Source organism: Lepidochelys olivacea, assembly GCF_965140295.1.
Source record: "Lepidochelys olivacea isolate rLepOli2 genome assembly, chromosome: 11".
NCBI classification, from domain to species: domain Eukaryota; kingdom Metazoa; phylum Chordata; order Testudines; family Cheloniidae; genus Lepidochelys; species Lepidochelys olivacea.
In genome coordinates this window covers 51,964,652-51,988,171 of record NC_140421.1, presented here as the reverse complement: position 1 = coordinate 51,988,171, position 23,520 = coordinate 51,964,652, and the positions used below count along the sequence as shown (strand labels likewise).

General features: G+C 38.7%; 1 protein-coding gene across 1 annotated transcript in view; it reads left to right on the top strand.

Annotated features, from left to right (window-relative positions):
- Positions 1-23,520, top strand: part of COL5A2 (collagen type V alpha 2 chain) — a 165,291-nt gene that overhangs the window by 92,893 nt on the left and 48,878 nt on the right. Inside the window, exons 8-18 of the mRNA XM_084643728.1 lie at positions 1,587-1,664; positions 3,416-3,460; positions 4,547-4,600; positions 6,796-6,849; positions 8,410-8,463; positions 11,207-11,260; positions 12,001-12,054; positions 15,190-15,234; positions 16,542-16,595; positions 17,743-17,787; positions 21,948-22,001. Of these exons, the coding sequence (XP_084499854.1) occupies positions 1,587-1,664; positions 3,416-3,460; positions 4,547-4,600; positions 6,796-6,849; positions 8,410-8,463; positions 11,207-11,260; positions 12,001-12,054; positions 15,190-15,234; positions 16,542-16,595; positions 17,743-17,787; positions 21,948-22,001 (591 nt within the window). The remainder of the gene's footprint in view (positions 1-1,586; positions 1,665-3,415; positions 3,461-4,546; positions 4,601-6,795; positions 6,850-8,409; positions 8,464-11,206; positions 11,261-12,000; positions 12,055-15,189; positions 15,235-16,541; positions 16,596-17,742; positions 17,788-21,947; positions 22,002-23,520) is intronic.

Here is a 23,520-nt window from a genome sequence, read left to right as displayed (position 1 = left end):
ATGTATATTTTAGCACTTACAAAAATCCCAAAACAATGTGCACTGGAGTCAATAGGAGTCCTTCCAGGCCCCAAGGGATTGAAGAGAAATAGTGTGATGGTTCATGAAGAAATGAAGAGAAATGATGGGATGGAATTTAGCAAAGGGAAATTTAGGCTGGACAATGAGTCAATTTGTTATTAAGTTATCTGAAGTATGATGGAGCCCACTTCTTGGTGAAGCAGTGGATTCCCCTTCTCTGGAACTATTCAGACCTAAAGCTAGATGAAGCATTCAGGGATGTTCTGTAGGAAGCAATCCTGCACAGCATGGATGTGGATTAGGTGATCTGCAAGACATTTCTTTAACAAGATTCTATGAAGTGTAGGATTGATCACGGGTTAATCTGAAATAAAATTGTTCCTTTTCATATTTTGTAAATTACATCATTTTTTGCTGTTCTAAACATATATGTCTTGATTCCCCACTGCATTACTGGCTTTGTAGCACTATAATGCTATTGAAACCAAGGGAATTACACTGATGACCGATGTAAAACTGGAGTAATGTAGTGGTGAATCAAGCCCTGATAATGCTGGGCAGCATGTTGGCTCTTATGTTACTCTAAGTGACCCTAAACCCAGCTGATCCAGCCCTCCAGTGATATCCCCAGCATTGTGGTACAGAACTGCTGTAGTGGTTGCTACACCGCCCATCTTTTGTGGCAGCTGGCCTAGAAAGTGTAGAAGGAAGAAGTATGGCCACAGCTCCCCTGCTTCCAAGAGAATCCTGGCTTGTGTAATGGTCCCATGGTAGGAACAGGACAGGGCAGCCTTCGGGCACCTGCGCACAGTGGTAGGGAACCAGTCTGATATGGTGCACCTATAGGGTCAGAGGAGTGCAAAGGGCAATGAATGTTCCTCAGTCACAATTGAGGAGCTGGCCCTAAATAAACAAAATAAAAAGGCTTGGTTGTTCAACCATATCAACAAGCAAGTAGGCAAGAGAGGGGTTTGTGTTTGTTGAAAACCCTCCCTGCTTTAATTAATTTGTTTTGTGGGCTGGCACAGGATCACAAGAAGAGCAGTTGCTCTTCAGCTTTGCTGACTAAGGGAAATACAGTCAAAGCTATTTAAGATGGAAGAAAAAATCAGCTAGTTTTTGACTTAGCTTCCGATATTTCTGAATGTTAGGGACATTTATGTAAAAACAAAATAAAACATGTGAGGCTCAGAATACTCTGAAAAGTGTCTGCAGCCAAGATTAAGATGGGTATAACTTTAAAGTCAGTGAAAGAGAAATTTATCTCATTTCAAGGAAGATCTTTCCTGTAATAATAATAATAAAAAATCTTTTTTGGATTAAAGTGCAGTATGGTTTGAAAAGCAAGCATGCAAATTGTGAATTACCTAACTCAGCTGCTCTTTGAGGTCTTGATCCAACTTCTGTTTAAGTGAATGAAGGTTTTTCTTTTCATGACAAAAGTAAGATTTTCCTCTTTAGCACTGCAGAGCCAATATAAATAATGAAAAGGGAGTTGTGTAGTTTTCTGACTTTTGCATCATGAACACAATTGCCAGCTAAAATTGGGCTTCTCATTTTTACAGCCGTTTTCAGCTCAGATGGCAGGATTGGATGAGAAGTCTGGACTCAGTAGTCAAATGGGATTCATGCCCGGTTCAGTGGTGAGAACACATTGAGTACCCCTGTATGGTAGAACAGATCTGAAGTAGAATATGTATGCAAGAAATGAATGAATAGCAAAGACATCCACCCAAATGCCATATGCTCCCTTTATCTAAATGCACTTGACACAGAATGCTTTAGTGTCGTTTTAAATGTTTATGTAAAAGAGATGAAAAAAGTATTCTTTTAGCTGAAGGGAGCGTGTAAGCGCTCTTGTTTCTCTTGCTCTCTTACTCTCAATATATTAGCTGTTACCACGTGATATGGTATGAAAGACCTCCACTTTTTTCACTGCTTGTGTTTTTGCAAGGTCTTTGAAACGTAGTAAAATAAATTCCCAACTTTAAGTGACTTGAAATTGTCACTCTTAAATTTAATAATTCTGTTGCCCAAACCTGTCCTCCTTAGTTTATTGCTCTCAGTGTTCTCTTTATTCCCTTCACTCACTTTGTCACAGTATTGTCTCCATGGATATTGCCTTTTCTTCCATTCCCATTTCTAAATATGATGCTTTTTCCCTTCTAGCCCAAGCTCTTTACAGCTCCCCTTGCTTTATTTTTCTGGCCCTTTTCAAAAATTTAAATCTCATTTCAAAACTGCTCTTTTTTTGCTTTTTAAAATGCTGCTTCATCTAGGGCCTGATTTAAAGTCAACTGATGTCAATTGGAGCCTTTACATTGACTTTATTGGGCTATGGATTAGAAATTTTGTATCTTTTTTCTTTTCTTTTCAACCCAACATTTGATTCTCACCCGGTGGTTTACTTGTTTGTTCCTATATTTTTTATTGGTCTGTTGCTGTTTCCTTCTCTTACCCGCTCCTTGTACTGGAAATGTAATATGGAACCCACTTGAAAACCATGGGTTTTGTGTTTAAGATGGAACATGAAACTTGTATGATACCAGTTCTTTGTGACTTTGTCAAAACGCAAATTCTGCTCTCCTGTAGTATTCTCTCTTATTTCCCTAGTGTTCCTAGAAGCCGGGTGAGAATTGCTTTCAAACAAAATTGTTATTGCTCTCAGAGTTGAGGTTTCAATTCAATAAGTTATTTTTCTTAAATTTCCCTCCTTTTTAAGGGAGGAAAATTTCATGAAATTCTGAAAAAATGTATTGTGAAACTCGGCCCTTTAAAAATAGTTGTTAAGATTTCACAGATTCAAAACACTACTGAGGCCCTCTCCCATACATTTAGTGTAGCAGGATAGGCACAGTACAGCACTGGTCCTGCAGTTCTACTCATTTGAATAATGAGGCAGAGATTTGAGTTTGGGCTTGGAATTAATTAAACATGACATTTGGCTACATTGTACTTGACAAGTTTATTTTTGATTGTTACATTTTTGTTGTAGAGTGATGCAGGCCTCAAAGCCTCACAGGACCTAAGGCCTCACCACACATTCCAAGCTTGTGGCATAACTAAGAAGAGAGTTTCTCTCCTCTCACATTTAGTGACTCTACAGAGAGAAAGCAATCCAAGGTTTTCAGCCCCTTCTGAATTACATGCCTCCCAATTTTCTGATTCTTCTTCAACTCCCTTCCTCTTCTTCCCTTCCCCTTTTGACTCCCTTCTGCACCTAACAGCCCAGTGTCTACTGAGTATCAGCTGATTGTGCTTCCAGAGGCTTTGACCATAGAAGTATTAGCTTGAAGGTCACCATCAGACATGCCCTTCTGCTTGGTTTACATGGTGAGATGATTTGATTTCATTTATTTTAAGACTGTTTAACAAGCCCTTGTGTTTTTAATAGGGTCCAGTGGGTCCAAGAGGTCCTCAGGGTCTACAAGGACAACAAGTAAGTGATTTGTTCCATGGTATTTAACATATATGTACACAAAAGGAATAAGAACAGGCAGAGTGCATGGTATCTAAAGTTTTCATGTAGGCCCTGTTTCTCGAAAGTATCCCTCATCAAAGGTGTAAGTCCTTTACTAGTTAGGGATGTACTTAAGCATGCAGTTAAGTGCTTTCCTGATTTAAAGCCATAAAGATGTAGTGCACACACAGAAATTCCATCCTAAAAAGTATTACTGGTCTTGTATTTAAAGAATAACAACATAATCTCTTTTATTTCATGGTCATTTTTCAGTCTTACAAACCACAAGTATCTTGATATTCATGATCTTAGATGCATGTGCAGTTTATGCTCAAGTCAGAATTTACTTCCTGGTTTTAAAATTGATTCCAGTTATCAATGAAACGGCTTTGTTTCAAATTTACTGGCCAAATTCTGCCACCCCTGTGAATTTTGAATAGTACCTTACTCCTCCAGTAGTCCCACTGGTTTGTGGCTCTCTGTTACTGTTCTACTTCGGTGAAGTGTTTATCCTGATATTTGATGTACAAAGGAGAAATCTGTTTAAAGTAAATACTGCATTCTTCAGAGTTACCTTCTGCACCGAAAGTCAGGAATCTTGGTGCCATCATAAGTCCAGTGATGGTTTATCAGGTTTCAGAAGACAGTCATGTTAATCCAGAGAGACCAATTTGCTATCAGGTCCATAAGAGGTCTTTTTACTCAACACATGTTTTAATTATGGCACTCTTAAATAACAGAAAATGGTGGCTATTAACTTTCTCTGGCTTCAGTATCAGCACTGAGTGGGCTTCAGATGGGGTAAAGATATGCTGAGCTGCAAAATGTGCATGTGGCTCAGGACTCTTCTGAAGTTTCAGGGGTATTAGGATCCAGGGTATTCATTTATTCCATTGTCATGACATGAGTTCAAATCTGGATCCGAACTGTCTCAAGAACAGTCATTATTCCGATCTAGGTTGCTAATTTGTGCCTGTATAGTTTTTACTATTTGTAACAGTTTTCCAGACCACTACCTTTGGTTCTAATCTACTCTGTATTTATCCTTTTTTGGGTCAATTTTAGGGTGGTATTGGTCCCACAGGCCCGCCAGGTGAATCTGGGGATCCAGGACCAATGGTAAGGTCAAATATATGTGCATCTTCCCAGTGTAATATTGCAGACTGTAACAGTAGAGACTATTCTAAATTCTCACCATACCATAGGCTCCTCTCTTGCTGCATGCACCAAAGTGACCATGTGAGAAGGGCTGCAGTCAGGACTGGTAATGATATTTTTCCACTGGTTCACTGAGTTTTAATTGCTTTGAATGGCAGTGATGGTCCACACTTGAACTTGAAAGGGTGTCAACTTTTATTAACCAATCTCAGAGTGGAGGGACATCTCAAGTGGGGCTCCACAGGGATCTGTTCTGAGTCCAGTGTTATTTAATGTCTTTATTAAAGACCTGGATGTAGGACTAGAGAACATGCTGATCAGATTTGCAGATGACACAAAGCTAGGGTTGCAAACACTTTGGAGGATAGAGCTAAAATTCAAAGGGATATGATACATTGGAGAACTGGTCTATAGATAACAATATGAAATTCAACAAAGACAGATGTAAGGTGCTACCCACAGGGAGGAAAAACCAAATGCACAAATACAGATTGGGGGAAAACTGGCTTGTCAGCAGCAGTGCTCAGAAGGACGTGGGAGTTGTGGTGGATCACAACCTCAACAGGAATCAACAATGTAATGCTGTTGCAAAAAAAGCAAATGTATTAACAGGGGCACAGCATGCAAGTCACAGGGGGTGATAGTACTGCTCTGTTTGGCATTGGTTAGGTCTCATCTGGAGTACTGTGTCCAGTTTTGGTCACCACTTGTATAGAAAGGATGTAGAGAAACTAGAAAGGATCCAGAGGTGAGTGACAAAGATGATCAAAGGGATGGAACACAAGCCATGTGAGCAAAGGCTGAAGGAACTGGGCATGTTTAGTTTGGAAAAGAGGAGATTGGGGGGCACATGATAGTGGTCTTCAAATACTTGAAAGGATGCCATAAAAAAGATGGAGAAAAATTGTCTCTTGCCACAGAGGGCAGGACGAGAGGCAATGGGTTCAAATTACAGCATAGCAGATTTAGATTAAATTTCAGGAAAAACTTCCGAACTGTAAGAACAGGAGGACAATGAAACAGACTACCTCAGGAAGTCATGGAAGTTCCTTCAGTGGAGGTTTTCAAAAAGAGGCTGGATAGCCATCAGTCTTGGATGGAAGAGGAGATTGGGGGGCACATGATAGTGGTCTTCAAATACTTGAAAGGATGCCATAAAAAAGATGGAGAAAAATTGTCTCTTGCCACAGAGGGCAGAACGAGAGGCAATGGGTTCAAATTACAGCATAGCCACATGTGGCCCATCAGGGTAATCTGATTGTGGGCCATGAGACATTTTGCTGATGTTGACCATCTGCAAGCACGGCCCCCCGCAGCTCCCAGTGGCTGCGGTTCACCGTTCCTGGCCAGTGGGAGCTGCGGGAAGCAGCGGGTTGCAGAGACATGCTGACTGCTGCTTCCCACAGCTCCCATTGGCTGCGAGCAGCGAACTGCGGCCACTGGGAGCTGTGGGGGGCTGTGCCTGCAGATGGTCAGTGTCAGCAAAAAGTCTTGTGGCCTACAATCAGCTTACCCTGATGGGCCGCAGGTTGCCCACCCCTGGCTTAGGCACAACAAATCCTACATCCTGGCAGGGTGGACTAGACGACCCTTGCGGTCCCTTATATCCCTATGATTCTCATGATTAGCGCTTTTCATCCACTGATCTCAAAATACTTGAAGGTGAATAAACATTAGTATCCCTGCATGGCTGGTGGGGTGATTTTAAAAAAGAAAGATTAGAATGATGGTCCCAAGGTCACACAACAAGTCATGGGCAGAATCAGGACTACAGCTCAGACTCCAAGAGCTCTGCTGTAATCGCTAGCCCTCGCTGCCTGCCAAGAGAGTGGATATTGCTATTAGTTTCACTTGACTGCAGTGTGTAAGGTCTCTGAAAGGCCCCTGTTCATGATCCTGACTAAGACTCTGGTATAACAAAAATACACTTTTGCCCTCATAGAATTCATCCCACATTTTATTCAAAGCCTAGTGTCGCTTTCCTAGGGCATTATGGAATAGAATGGTTGAGAAGGGATAAGAATTATGATGGTGCTGAAAATAAAAATCCTCTTCACTACTGTATGTTGTCTTTATAAAATGACCTTTTAGAATGAAATATATTTATTTTCTGGGGGACTGTTGATTGATTAATGTATGATGTATTTAATTACTAGGGTCCAGTTGGTGCTCGGGGCCCTGAAGGACCTCCAGGCAAACCTGGTGAAGATGTATGATTTTTTTTGTTTAGTACTTTGTTTTACTTTTAATAAAACATGTATACTTCTCATATACAGTTGCTGGCCAGTGCAGGTGTGTGTTCTGATGATTTCTATCCATTTCCTTTTCACTGTAACTTCACTATTCACCTCCAGTGTCATAGCTACTAACTTCCTGCAAAGACGACAAGACTTCTGTCTTGTCAACAGTTTCCCTTTTTTACCTTGTGGGGCCAGTGGTGAGCTATGCAAGGTACTTACTCCCCCACAGGGCTAAATGGAGCATCTTCCTAATGTTTCTTGCCCTGCTAGCCCTCAGCTTGAGATGCCTTGTTTGGAGCACTATGGTCAGTTAGGGAGAAAAAAGAACCACAATAATATTGATCTGGATCTATGACATGTGTTGTTATTTTTAAACCATTTGATTTGTTCCTCAAAATTTAACCACATCTGTAAATGAAGGAATGAGTTAGTTATAACTGTGATGTGTTACAGTAACATATCCCTGCTTTGAACAGGGGGTTGGACTAGATGACCTCCTGAGGTCTCTTCCAACCCTTATCGTCTATGATTCCTCTGCCACCAATTTGTAACCTCATACGACTAGGTGAAGGGTTTTCTGGTAGCGCACATGTATCCTCTGTTTGTAAAAGCAGGACTGTTGCACCTTAAATTGAATTTTAACAAGTTGTAAAGATTTAAAAGTAAAAGTCAGTTAAAGTTATGGAAATATATTTTGTGAAGACATAATGAACTCCCTTAGTGGCAATTATACAGTACAAATAATTCAAACAATAGGAATTTTAGGAAAGGATCAGCTCTTAATCCACTGAAGCCAATAGAGCCCATGTTGCTCCTATTTCCAGACTCCAAAGAGGTCCATTAGTTTCCTTTATAATCTGTAATGAATGTCGTACCACCTGTGTCTAGAATTTTCCTTTTCCTAAATCCTTTTAGCTTCTTTAAGTCTAGAGCCCTGGATGCTTTATAACTAATTCGTGCAAATAAAGGATTGGTTGGTGGCTATGGCTAACTGTAAATAATCCTCTTTAAAGTTCACTTACTCAATTCGAGTCAGATTTCTTTCACCTTCAAATTGCACAGAAAATGCTTTCATTGAATTATGCTTAATTATTCAGAATTCTGCACAGAGACAAGGAAAGATATCAAGCTAAAGCCCAAACCACTGGAGGTTAATATTACCACAGAAAATTTTTAGATCATGAACAAAGTTAAATTATCATTACAAAAGGTTAAATTTTTACTAAGCCAGAACAAAGTATTCTGCAGCGCCATCTAGTGACACTGAAGTACACTTGAGACCCACTTTAAACCCAATACTCCAGAGTTTTCATAAGAATTTTGTTACATTAATAAATGTAGCAATCAAGTTTATTACTGTAGTCAGCACAATTAAATACATATTATAGGACATGAGTGTAGTTAGTTTATGTTACTGGAGAGAAAACTGATGGAGGTGATTTGTTGAATGAGGACATGAAGTTTGGACAGAGAGATAATAAGGTAACTTATTTTTGACTTTCTTTTATCTTCACTTTTTTTGTTTTTTAGGGTGAGATCGGAAGATCAGGACAACCTGGCGAGATTGGATTCCCAGGATCTCCAGTAAGACCATGATAACTTATAGTTTAGTAGACATACTGTTTGTGGCAATAATAAATATATTTGTTGTTTTTAGTAAAGTGGTGCAAAGTAGTTACAGTTACTATTTCAATACACTTGTAGTCAGTTTTCTTTAATGAACTAATACAATGTTACATTTTAGCAATGGTTGTCTTGGGTTATCCCTGAGGATTCTTTTACAGTCCCACAATGCCTCTAAAAGACTTCAAAGGAGACCAGATCTAAGATTGGGGTCAGTATACCTTCTTATAGACGTATGTTCTTATCTATGGTCACCATCTTAGAGAACTCTAAAACTAAATGTAAAAAGTATAAATGTATAACAACTGTGCCAGGATGCTTGTGCTAGAATGATGTTATGGATGCAGAATATCATCCCATGCAGCCAATAACATTTTCACCTGCTGCAAAATGGTGAAATTCATTTTTGACAGCAATGAATTCACACCACTGATGAATACAATCCATCGAGCGTGATTCACCATTTCCCAGCATCTTGTGTTGTTATTTACACCAATGTGGGATAAAGTGGTACCAGATCAGAATGATCACCACTTTGCACTGGTGTAAATAAAACTCAAGGCGTAGGGTAAGGGCGACTTCAGTACTCCTACAACAGTCAGGTACTCTCAGTGCAAGTAAAGGGTACCAGAATTTGGTCCTTAATTATCACTGCTGCTCATTTTTATGGATTTCTCTAACCAGATTTGATATACTTTAAAATTTTTCTCCTTTTCTATGTTATTTACTGTTCACGTATTTTGTCTTTTCAAAAAAAAAAGCAACTAGTTATTAAATCAGATACTTAATAAAATAAATGATGGGGAAAGATTATTTTAAAATGATGAGTTTGCGGTATGTTTCATGTCTGACATATGGCATTCATTGGGCTGGTTTCTCTGGTTCCCTAAGCTCACAAAGGGACCTTAAACCAGCCTGAGATTCCCTCTGGAGAATTCTACTTTTTAGGAGGAATCTTTGGCTGAAGTAAAGTTGGCAAGATGCCCTTCCGATCTCCAGTTTAAGTGAATGTGGTGTGCCTGCTGGTGGCATGTTGAGATTGGGGCGGGTGGTAGGGTATTGTGTAGCAGGGGATCAATGAGCCTGATCCCTGTCTGGTGAAAGGTCTGCTATAGAGCTTATGCCAACAGCAAAAGTTAGAATAGATCCCCTGCTGCTCTAACTTCCACTGGGGGAGAGTAGCTGGGGATCAGGGATCTGTGGTCAGCTCTTTGCTGCCAGTGCTGTCTACTGAGTTGGAGTGCAACTCAGACATAGAGAGGAACTGGGGTTATTGGTTTTTTTAGATTGGATGTGGTATATGTTGGTACATGACATTTCAAACTCTATGACATAATATGACAATACTAAAGAAAATGCTGCTCTTTGTATTAAATAGTTCATTTTAGCAGTTTGTCATCCACAGTATAGTTAGCAGTTCAACAGCGATTCCAGTCAATGAAGAGGAAATGAAAGTGTCATTTTATTTATGATGGGGAAGTCACAGGCATCCAAAAATGCTTCCCTTCGTCATCTGATCCCAACTGCTTTGTGTTATGGAGATCCCATTTCTCTAATGTTGACAATTCAATTTTACACTCAATCAGAGCAAGGAGTATAGGGATTTTACCCCTTTGTTTTTTCTGCGCCTCAGTTTCCCTTGTTAAATGCTCTTTCTCCATACACATTCTGAGGCTTCATTGCAGCATAGCGATCTATGGATGAGAGGCCTGGTGTCCAGCCTTAGAGACTGCAATGACACCTTTCATTGCCTATTTGCATTTTGGGGGAAACTGAGCCCCTTTGTCCTGTAGAAGTAGAAAATGTAATCTTTGAAATGATAACAGCGCTGGCACAATGTTCAAGGCCTGATTCAGCAAGGTACTTAAAAGCATGTGCCTAACTTTCAGCATGTGCATAGTGCGATTGAATAATCAGTTGGGCACATGCATAAGTAATTTGCTCAACTGAGGCCCAAGAGCAGAAGGTACTCCAAGTTTCAAACATATGTGAACAATATGGCAACACAGTAACACAATATACTGTCACAGGCCTAGCTACCTGTTTTACTAGGAATTGTTTAGGTCTTTTATTTAAAAAAAAAAAATCTGTGTGTTTTGCCCCATTTTCCTGTACAGGTAAAAGAACCCCAGGTCACTTTTGAATAGTTGCTAAGATAGTTTCAGAAACAGTTTGCTTATTAGGCTGCTTTAGTGGTGTTTTGTGATTCAACATATCACAGTGTGAGAGAGATTAAAATTTGGCAATTGATTTTATTTTAATTTAAATTATTGCTGTCTTCTGATCCCACTTAACTTGTTAGGTTCCCTTCTCCTTATGTTAAAAAACTAGCTCTGATGTTGATTATTACTCTCTTACTTCTGTTATGGATTTAAGGCTTGATCCAAGGCCCAGTAAAGTCAATGGGAAACCTTATTTACTAGGAGACCTATAAACTTTAGTTTGACATTATGGTGACCATAAAAGGGACATTCATCTCACATGGCCTCATTGTTACATGCTGTGTGTCTTGCAATGCTGTATCCCCAAGGTGAAGGTGTATTAGATATGTATCAGTGAAGTGGATGTACCTAGTACTTTGTTCCTAGTTCCCATACCTGTCTTAGCTGCACTAACAGTAAGTGTATCTATTCAGATGTGTAAGGAGAGTATCGACTGTACAGCTGTAGGTCACTTTATCTGTGTTCGTGTTTTTCTATTTTAGGGATCTCGAGGCTTTCCTGGTGCTCCAGGACTTCCAGGTCTAAAGGGCCACAGGGTAAGCATTAACCTGTCTGTCTTACAGATAATCTTTACAACCGTTGGAGTTTTTGCAGTCAGCCTATTGGATGCTAGTAGACTATTTGACCTATTTAGTAATGGCAAAATCCTGAGAGTTAGAGATGGAAAAGTCCTACCAGAAAACCTAGTCCATCTTCCTTTAAGTGCAGGTTGATCTCTAGTGTTTTTTCCATTCTAGTTTCAAATGTCTCAGGCAACTGGGAAGAAATAAAGTAAGCAAATACTGTATTAAACTCAAGCGAGGACAAACCTGACCTTTGGCTAACTGTTCTCCCATCATGTTGGCAGGTCTGGCACTAGGAAGGGGAACTCTAAGGTTGGACATGTTTATGAAACAGAACAGTTATTAATTACCAAGATTTGGGACCAGGTTTCCTCTTCAGGGAGCAATAAATAGGATTACAGGGAGAATAAATAGGGTTACTGTGGCTCAGAGTTTTCTCTTCATTGTTTTTAGGTTCTTTATATATATTTGCAAGATTCTTGTTCTCAGAGGGAACAAACCCAAGGAAATGTATCTCACACAAACAGCTGTTTCATTTGAAAAGTATTTTAAAACATTTTCCCCATCTCTTTTCTTCTTTGTATTCTTTCTTTTTCTCCCCAGCTCAGATCCACCCTGATAAAAAATATTTAAATAAAAGATTATTTCAATGATAAATATGATAAATTATTGTTTGGCTGTATCTCTTTATACTTATATATTTCTCCTCACAGGGACACAAAGGACTTGACGGTCCTAAAGGTGAGGTCGGAGCAACTGGATCCAAGGTAATATCTTCATTATGAAATTTGGTTTTGGGTTTCAAAGGAGTTGTAGTGTTTAGCTCTTGGAGTGTCCTAATGATTCATGTTTATATATTTTAGTGTCTTTCATCCAAAAGGATCCTAAAGCCCAGAGAATAAAACCTGTGGAAGAACACTGATTAATCATGCTTTCTATAATGCTAAAAACAGCTGAAGATAATAGATCTTTAAAACGAAAAAAAAACTTTGCTTCCTCTGCCAGTCACCAACTTCTCTGATTATTTATTTTACTTATTAAATAGCTCCATAGGTGTGATTGGTCTGTTTTTGGGGCTGCTACTTGGATCAGAATTTCATTGTTCCTGAGCAGAACTGAATGGAATTTCCCTATCTGTGCAATCCACTTTACTTGCCTAAAGCTGAAGAATTTGGGCCTTATGTAGGAGTGCCAGTGGATTGGGGAGATGAAATCCTCACCCCCATCTTGGGTCTGTAGTCTGTGCGTTAGCATAATGGCTGTAGATTATTTGTGTCATTGGCAAGTGTTGGGATCAGTGGATCCATGTTAAACTAGATCCCATTAATCCTCTTCTAGCTAGATCCCAGGCCACGTTTGAACTGCTCAGTGGCTCATGTGGAACTGGCATGGAGATACTTCCTGTGGTGCACAGATGCTTTGTACATTTGCCTTACACTATTTTGGGCGTGTGGACAGGCCCTACATCTATAATTAGGCATGGCAGAATTTGATTTTTTTAATAATTTCAACAGATAATATCAATCTTTATTTTTAAGCATTTTCTTCAATTTGTGGCAATTTAAATGTTCACAATTGCACAAAATTATGGGTTTTAAACTTTTTAAATGTTGATCTATTTAAATTCTCACAGTTGAGGGAAGTTATTGGGGTGTCAGACAATAATTATTTTATGACAGTAGACATTGAGATTCAAAAGGTTGAAGCTTTAGAACCATTAAAACACAAATTGTCAACATCACATGTCAAAATTTACAAAGAAAATATCCTTAAATCAAACTCTAATAAGTTCTCAAGCAACATTTTCTTACTTTGCCTATCTGAAGATGTCGATTACTATCAATAAAAATATTTTTTCTTCCGTTTCAGTGTCAATCGACATTTACTGACATTATTGTATGTAGTATCTCTCTAATTTACCGACATTAACCGATAAAAATCGAATCCTTTCAAGCGATCTATAGTGTAAAATAACCAAACTGAAAGGAAACTTTTCTGGTATTCTTTATGTGCAAAACAGGCCCAAACTTGCTTCTTCCCCTTTGCAGGTTAGCTGTAAATGGATTTAGTTTAAAGTAGTTTTAACACTGTTTAGCCGGCTAGCATGGATTGCGACAAGTTGTGTTAAAGCCACTTTTAAAAAGGGTACCAGTCTCCTTTATTGGTTTTTTTCCCTGCCATATTCATGCTGGCCTAGTAAATGGTGTTGAAACTATTTTATCCTGCAGAAGGCAGAAACTGCAGATGGTTTGGAACTGTTACCTTTAGATTAAGTGGATATAGAAAAACTAATTTTGGTTACTTCCAGAATAAAAAACAATTTAAAAAAATTGAACATGTTGGGCCTTTTTACAAATCATCACTTATTAAATCAAAGCACTGCAGGTTGGTTTGTCTTAGAATCATAGAAGATTAGGGTTGGAAGAGACCTTAGGAGGTCATCTGTCCAACCCCTGCTCAAAGCAGGACCAACACCAATTAAATCATCCCAGCCTTTGCTTTGTCAAGCCGGGCCTTTAAAACCTCTAAGAATGGTGATTCCATCACCTTCCTAGGTAACCCATTCCAGTGCTTCACCACCCTCCTAGTGAAATAGTGTTTCCTCATATCCAACCTAGATCTTCCCCACAGCAATTTGAGACCATTGCTCCTTGTTCTGTCATCTACCACCAGTGAGAACAGCTGAGTTCCATCCTCTTTGGAACCCCCCTTCAGGTAGTTGAAGGCTGCTATCAAATCCCCCCTCACTCTTCTCTTCTGCAGACTAAACAAGCCCAGTTCCTTCAGCCTCTCCTCATAAGTCATGTGCCCCAGCCCCCTGATCATTTCGTTGCCCTCCGCTGGACGCTCTCCAATTTGTCCACATCCTTTCTGTAGTGAGGGGCCCAAAACTGGACACAGTACTCCAGATGTGGCCTCACCAGTGCCAAATAGAGAGGAATAATCACTTCCCTCGATCTGCTGGCAATGCTCCTACTAATGCAGCCCAATATGCTGTTAGCCTTCTTGGCAACAAGGGCACACTGCTGACTCATATCCAGCTTCTCATCCACTGTAATCCCCAGGTCCTTTTCTGCAGAACTGCTGCTTAGCCAGTTGGTTCCAAGCTTGTAGCGATGCATGGGATTCTTCCGTCCTAAGTACAGGACTCTGCACTTGTCCTTGTTGAACCTCATCAGATTTCTTTTGGCCCAATACTCCAATTTGTCTAGGTCACTCTGGACCCTATCCCTACCCTCTAGCATATCTACCTCTCCCCACAGCTTAGTGGCATCTGTCTTGTCTAGACCAAAACATTTTTCTAAAATTTCCCACCATTCAATTCTGCCATTAGTAGCAACAGTAGAAGCACACCCGGGTATATAGGGCACAAGTGTCGGTTGGCATTTTAGCCATGTATCCTGTAGATTAGATTGCTCTCCCTGCTCTAGGGAGTAGGATGTTAACAGTTCTTGCTCATCCACACTGCTGTTGTGGTCAGTCTTTGTCTTCTTACATTTCCCCACCCAACCCATCCTGCCAATGAAAGAGCTGACCACAGTCTGGTTCTCTGGCAGTCAGGCACACTGACAGTGCTCAATAATAAATCATCATCATTGTAGCAGATTGGTGGGTCAGGCATGAATATATCTGGGGGAGGAGTGGAAGGTACTATTCTCTTGCTGTATTTGGAAACTTGTGCATTATTCAGCATATCTCGTAGAGATGAGCTTATTCTGCTTCAGTGGGAACTCAGACACATGGCTCTTCCCATCAGCAATGGGACTGATTTATGTAACTTCCCACACATTGCTATGCAAATTTGTCCCTAGTATAGCTAAATTAAACTTAAGTGGTGGTGATAAGAGATGGAGTTTCATTTTCCTCTAACTTTTTGTGTGTGCTTTCATTTGCATTTTTAGGGTGAAGCCGGACCAACTGGCCCAATGGGTCCAACAGGCCCTCTAGTGAGTGTTATTTGCAATGTTTGCAATTGGATTTTCTGTTCTGCTTAACGTGTAGCTATGAGACTGCAAACACCGATCCCTTATTTTTTGTCATAAGAAGCCTGTAATGCATTTAGGAGTTAAGTTTTGTTGAAAACCATGTCTTTCAGAGCTAAATTCTGTGCTGGTGTAAATGGGTGCAACTCCATTGTAGTCAGTGGAGCTATGCTAGTTTTATACCAACAGAGAACCTGGCCCATTGTGTTCCATTGTTCCCCAGAACTGAGGCCATGTAAGTACATTGCCAGTAACTGCAGTAAATCAGAAAATTAATTCAAATCTGAATTAGGTTTTGGTATGATCTTTTCCCCATTGTGATTAACCCCTATATACCCTTTAGGCCCATCCTGATTCTTTATACGAAAATATTTTAATATAATGAAAATCTCAAAGTAGGTCACTTTGAGTCAATAACTGAAATTATTTCAGTTAGAAAAATATTAGCAAAGAAAACTACAGACAGATGATTTTTGAGTTTGTGTGTAGAATAAACATGTGGGGTGAGGAGTCTCTTCTCTCTGGCAATCTCAGAATGCTTTTACTTAGCTGGTATTTAGGGCATCTGTAAAACTATAAGCATTAGTGGACATAAAGGCATCTGGTTTTGATGTGTTATCCTGTGTGGTGCGGAATGTAATATCTCTGAAATGGATCTCAATTAGTGAATCAGCCGTAGTAAATGGGATTGAGTATTGACCCTCAGTGAGAGAATTTAATATGTAGAGAATTTAGTCTTTGTGTGGCTGAATTTGAAATAAAGCTACAAATGGAAAAGAGAAATTACAGAGCAATTCAGTTCCCTTGGGCAAAACTTGTAAGGCTGACCGAGGACATAGATTTGCTTCAATTTTATGGGCACCATAGACCAGGGTAATTACTAGCAGAAAAAACAGTGGTCTAATCCTGTAACACTTAGTCACATGAGTAGTTCTTAGTCATTCTTGTATTCTTATAATCATGCTGTCTTTGAAATGTTTGGCAACAAATTTCATCAGTGGGAGCAAGACTGAACCCAGTGGAATACCTCTTATGAGGAAGGCTTGTCAGGTCAGACTTCATTACTCTATAAGTTCTGGAGTAGGAGTGCAATGAAAAGTTTTTATTGAAAGAAAAAGGAAAAATCAGAGACGTTTAAAAGAAAACTGAAGAAATGTCTATACTACGGTTATTCTGAAAAAAACAGTAACAGTGAACTCCTGCATTCCACTTCTTATTATTCTCATACAATAAGTATTAAATTAAAGCGTTTTTCTGTTCTCTTTCCATAGGGTCCTAGAGGAATGTCAGGAGAAAGAGGGCGAATTGGACCACAAGGCGCTCCTGTAAGTGGATTTGAGGTTTTGCTGCTGTCCGTTAGCCCTACTGCTGTGCTTTACTTGTTTTATCTAAATTACAGTCACGTTTCTTCTTTCAAGTTTTGAGCTTGCAAAAATTTACTAATGAGTGAGTAATTTACTCACTCTCATGCTCACATTTACGGCCCCCCCCTCCACAGGTAATCCCTTTATAGTCCAAGACTACTGCAAGAACTGAGTACAGATTTGCAGATCAGAGCCATAATTTACATTTAAAAAAGCAACAGTATCTTTAAGTTACAGACATTAATTGCTATATTTTATTAACATAGGTGCCAAGAATAAACTGGATGCATGGGGTGACACTGAGAAGAACTGTACAAAATTGTTAAATATGTTCACAACGTTTTTCATCAGTTTTGTGATCCAGAAATTACATTTTTGGTTTATAAAATTTCTGTGAAAAATCAATTTTCACAAAAACTTGCAAAATTTGAAATTGTATAAGTTTCTGATGCAAATTGATTTTCAGCGAAAAAAAAGCCCCTTAAAATGAAAATTTCAAAAGTAACCTTCTTTTAGTTCAAAATAGAAAAAATGGTCTCACTAAAAACAAAAAAGTGAACTTTCTTAAGTACTTCATGATATGGGACCATCTCTGAAAAGAAATGCAAAAGAAATGTAGTTTTATATTTTGTTTCAGGTTTTTTTTCACATCTCTACTCCTGGCATTTATGAGTCTAGTGCAGTGGTTCTCAATCTGTTTACCATTTTGGGCCACATATACAGCTCTCAGTGTGTTATGTGGGCTGCATCCACACACTATATATACTACCTCTATGGCCCTGAGGATGTCACATGGGCTGCAGCTGTGTGCTCATTGGGCTGTAAGTGTCCCGCGGGTTGAGAATCACTGGTCTAGTGTGTACTACTCTTCACAATAACAAACATGAACTCCTGGCCCCATTAAAATCACTAGCAAAAGTCCCATTGACTTCAACAGGCTGTGATTTCACTCTAAAACTCTTCTGTGTCCATTCTGTGATGGATTTATGGACCAGTATAATTTAAAGACAGTTGTAAATTGGCTCCTTTTACAATCACTAATATTCAAGGACAGAGTTTAATAAGAATTCCTATAAATGTACTGTGGCTTGTCTATCTTTATGTCTAGGGTGGACGGGGTTCGCATGGTATGCCTGGGAAGCCTGGACCAGTGGTAAGTTACTTTCCTTGTTCCCAGTGTTATGATTTTCCTTTGCCTCCAGACATCCTTTAACCAGAAGGATGAGTAACTGTTGCCATTTTTTAGTCTGGTAATTGAAGGCAATTCCTCAATATCTTTGAATGATTCCTGATAATGCCACAAAATTATTAATCACAACTGTGGAGATGTGTGCTCTGAGAGCTAAATCACTAAGATTTTGCTTCCTTTCAAGTAAGTGATTTTAAGTAGTGAGTAGGCTGGTGCTTTGTTCATCATCCCTCAGGGAACTGATGTGCTGCTACATTAATACAATGGAATCTAGATGCAAAAAGATTAAGCATTTTAGAAATACGTATTATAATAAAGAATCATTAATAAAAAGTTGTCTTTCTTTGCAAATAAAGATGTCAAAGGAATTTATACCAGTTCTCAGTAAGAAGTAATGAATTTCACTAATAACAGAAAGATGTGAATTTTATACCTCAAATCCATAAGGACTATGTATTTTCAAAACTTATAAGGATATGTAGCCCTTTTTTTAGAAGAAGTCATACACTGAGCTGATGAACCAGAAACATACACAAATGTATTACCAGCTGATAAACTGCCTCCTTGAAAGATCAATTTATTACAAAAGACTAATGTCATTTATATAGAAGTTTATCAAAACTTAAAATAATAATTTAACTTTTCAATTCATGATTTACACGTAGTTTTGTTACTCAGAACAGGTATTGTAAAAAGTTTTCAGATAAAGAAAATACAGTTTAAATATATTAAAAGGTCAGTGTGGCAGTTAAAACTAAGGATTTTCATATAACAAGTGACTCTGGTCCCAATCCTACAAACACTTATGGACAAATGTTTAACTTAATGCATCTGAGTACCCCACTGAAGAATATCTAGAAATCAGTGAGATTACTCGTATGTGTAAAGTTAACCACATGCATAAGTGTTTGCAGTTTTAGGTCCTATAGTATTATTTACTCATTTATACTTCATCACTATAATGTTTGACAGATTTCCACCAGAAATATACTTTATTCTTTTTTTGCGCATGTCACTTGACAAAAACATCTGCCAAAGTAATTGCTTATTGATACAAAATGTGATATGCCTGTATGCTGAATCTTTGTTCAGTATGAGGCACACTAGTCCAAAGTTACAATTTTCACTGTTTAAGTACATAGTCTTTCTTCCCTAATGATACTGTGTAGGCCTGGCATGAACAGTGCTAGAAGAAGTAAGGAAAAGAAGTAACAAAGCTGAGGTTAACAGTGGACAAAGCATAAACTCACAATTCGCCTTGTAAATAACATTCAGTTAGTGGATTAAGAAGTAGTGAGAAGAGTAATGTGTGATAAGCTTGCAGCCAGAGCGTTGCTTACAGCTCATGGACAGTTCATGATCTGTAGAGGGATTGGTTACAAAAATTAGTAGGCCAATCATAAAGTGTGCGATGCAACATTTTAACCTATAGTATTAAGTTTGAGTGCATATATAAGCTGATTCATGATTATGTATGTTGGAGATGTGGTGCACCTTAACCTAACCCCCTACACCTGAGCCTGATCATCTCAGGTGTAGCTTTATGACATTATATAAAGAAACCTCTGGGACGAGTCCAGGTTTGAACAAAATTTTTGGATTCGTGAGAACTGGATAAGGTGTTCTTCCACAACTAGATGAGATGTTCTGGATATGCCAAGTGCAAAAGGTCTCAGAGGGAATCCCAACATGCTGCTGTGAGGAAACAGTATTTGTCCATGTGATACACAATAGACTGTACTGTTGTAAACTCCATTAACCAATAATTTACTATGATAGAAGTTCAAGCTGAGAGTGTAGATAGCTGCCAAGTTCAGTTATCTGGTACATCCTACAGAGAAGGATACCACAACTATTACAGTACTTTAAAAATAAAATATTTCAAAGATTTTTCATGATTGTAAAACAATTCTATAACAGAAAAAAATTGAATCTCAAAACAATTCTGAAATTCTAGATGAAGTATAAATATTTCAGTGGACTTCCAACGTGAGCTCAAACCCACTGGGCATGACATCTGGTTGGCTAGCATATCTGGTACATTCCCTAGCAATCTCATAGGGAGATGCAGAATGCTTAAACATGATCTCTCTGGAGAAAGTGCTATCCAAATATATGATGAATTGGGTAAGTACAAAGAAATATGTCATAATGCTAAACTTATCATTGCAACAAGAGAGATTTGGCAGACAAGTGTTCATGACCCAATAAATTGGGATGTAGCTTTTTCATAAATACATTAAATTAGCTGTTACAGCAGTGCTTTAGCAATTCACTACAAGGTCACTGGCAGAAAAGTTCTCCATAATTAATAGCCTTTGGAACAGATTGTTCTTACTGGGTTTGTCAGTAAAAGCTTTGTTATATAAAACATTCTTTCTCAGTATACATCATGTTCTCCAAAGAGGGTGAAAATCCAGCCAAAGACAAAGAAAGGGAAATCATTTGCGAATACACAGCTGTACTCAATATTTATGACCACTGTATACTACTATCCAAAGACTACATAATCTAGAAGGTGAGAGTATATCACATGTGTTCAGCCCACCCAGCACTATAGCAACAAAAAAGCAGTATTAGTCCACCGCTTGGTTGACTCTACATTATACTTGACATCCATGGAACTTGTGTGTCCCCAGTGGATTTTCCTGTTATTTTTGGATGCAACTGTGTCAACTATCTTACTCATTTTGGACCATATATCTCCGCTGATCTTCACACAGAACTTTCATGGGCAAGAGTGGGATTTCCTCAGTATTTTGATGCCTATTAACATAATTAAAATATGTTTTGGAAACATTTGGATTTGCATGAACAGATCAAAAGCCATATAGGGCCCAATCTGCACGTTCTAAAGGGGTTTTCCCCGGTATAGAAAATAAAGGCAGGAGTATTGGAGTTGTTGATCATAAAGGGCTTGTGATTTGAGTGATTATGGGTATCATGATTAAGGCTAAGATTTTGTCACAGGTATTTTTAGTAAAAGTCACAGACAGGACGTGGGCAATAAACTATAAATCTTGGAAGCCTGATCCCTGCCATGTGTTGGGCTGACAGCTGGAGCTTTCAGGCGCCAGGCTGAAGCCAGAGCCACACCACGTGAGAGGCTGGAGCTGAAGCTGAAGAAGTCACAGAGATCTGTGACCAAATCATATCCTTAGTCATGATTGACAGAGATTCTGATACAATTATTAACTTAGTACTAAATCAGAATATAAGTAAGATACAATGCTCTGTTAATGATATATTCCCTGGCTGAATAGTTTTGTTGACAAGTCTGATGGAGTGCAATGTTACAAAATAGATTTAATCTTTGATTAGTGTATATATCTAAGTTTTGTTTAGCTATTTGTAATATTGTCGGATACATCATCATCTGTTGCACAATATGCAGAGATTTTACAAATAGAAAGTTTGATTGGAAAATCAGTGATTTTTTGATTATCTTTTCTTTTTAGTACCTTTTAACAGTAGCTTGAGCATAACGAAGAGGAAATAGTATATTTGTAATGAAAACTGAAACTCAATCTTGATTATTGTTTGGAGGTTGACAGATGAACCAAGAGCTGTAACATTGATAAAGTCAGTAAAAAAGTACTTAATTCAGTGGTACTCAGACCTCAGTAGTTTGGGAGCCAAACTACCGATCAACAGTACCCAAAAGAGCCAGAGTAGTGTGAATTCATATATATTTTATTCTCATAGCAAAACAACTGATCGAATATTATTATATCAACTACAATTGATTAATAACATCATAAAAGCATCCTAATTGATTAAAGACTTAGATTGGTTAATAATTAAATCACACAGTGTTTTAATATCATGTGCTGCAAGGAGACCCATTAAAGAGCCACTTGCAGCTCGCGAACCGCAGTCCGAGTATCATTAACTTAATTAAAACATTGCATTGATGAGTGGTATTCAGTTCATACCACCTACGTCATCTACAATATTTATAGAACTGGTTTCCTCTTTTTTATGAGGCAATATGTATTGTGACTGGTGTTGCATTTAAACCCAGGAACTCCATTTGCATAGGCCTTCATCAGTGTTTAGGCTACTAGTTTTGTGATACCGACTTTGGAAATATCAACTCATGTATTTTGTTTGTTTTTTTGTAGGGACCACTTGGTATAATTGGTTCTCCTGGTTTTCCGGGTCCTCCTGGGGTAAAGGTAGGAAAAGCTGATTTTTTTTAGTCTCTTTTTACTCTATTAATTAGATCTTCATATGCCCACATTTAAAGAGACTACCTTTGGCATGTGGCATTCAGCTTCACAAATGAAAAGGTCCTTAAGAGGTGACTGCATTTCACTTTTAATTAACATCTGGAGATAGAAGCTCGAAAGAGCAGCTGTGATGAAGCAGTAGTCTTTGACAGAATACGGCCATGGTCATAGGTGAGAAACTCAAAGATAAGTGTGAAAAATGGGTTTAACTGCTGAAGCAACCCTTAGAGAGACCAGGTGGGTGAAGCAAGATCTTTTATTTGACCAACTTCTGTTGGTGAAAGAGACAAGCTTTTGAGCTACACAGAGCTCTTCTTCATTAGAATATTATGTTAAACCATAAGGTTGTGAAATCAACTAGCTTGATAGAGTTGGATCTGTGGATCCATCCCCCAGGAAACTTAGACACCTGCAGGAAGTAGCAGTTTTAATGTGAATTGGCAATATACCTCAGTTACCATGCCATAGAATAATGAACGAATGATACAAAGAAAAGAGGTCGTAAAGCAGTTGTGCAAGGTTGGCCTCATCTCTTCTTCCCACATACCACCCCAAACATCCTTTAAACCTCTATAAAAGAGGTGTTTTGGCTCAAAGAATGGGAACAGATTAAAACTTTTCTTAACTTCCATTTGTTAAGAGTGATGATTTTCTGGTACTCCTTATAGTTTGGCCAACATACACGATATTTAGATTACCATCACAGCATTAACGTAACAATAAAAATCAGCATTTATTTTAGATTGTTTAGGGTGTTTTTAAGCCTCATTTTTGCTTGTTCTCTTCTTATCCTAGTGGTGCTTGTTCTGGTTTCCATATAATTTATAATCAGCTGATGGCATGACATTTAGACACAGTAGAAATTTTAATATGCTGGTCTTGATTCAGCTCTGATTGGTGACTTGAAGTTTCAAGGAGTTGCTACTTTCCCTTTCTGTATGTTTTTCTTATGAACTTTGTAAAAGGAATATGTAGGAGATAAATTAGTAATGTAGGACTATCTCATGGATTTGCCATGAGCCTGGTTGAGGGGTTACAATGTTGTTGTGTTGCCACAGAAGCAGATTGGAAGGTAGATTGTGATTCCGGCAGAGTGAAGGCAAATTCTACAATCAGCAACTGCTGAATGCCACTACAATATCCTAAAGAAAAGGATCAATGACTTCCCTAAGCTCCACCATCGTCAGGGGTGGGTGGAAGGGAAAATCTTGCTGCAGTAGGAGGAGAGACAGAATGGCTGTGTACTCCTCCTTCAGCTCAGCCTAAATGGAAATGGTAGACTCAGTTTCCTTACTCAGAGAGCTCTTTAGAGCCAGAGTAATGACTAACTGCATGGCCCAAAACTAAGCTGTATCATGATTGTTTAGGAGGGGCTATAAGCAGTGTCCCCTCTAATTTTTCCCACCATGTGCGGAATGAATTTTGTTATGTGCACCAATGTGAAGGTGATGTGTGATTCTGCACA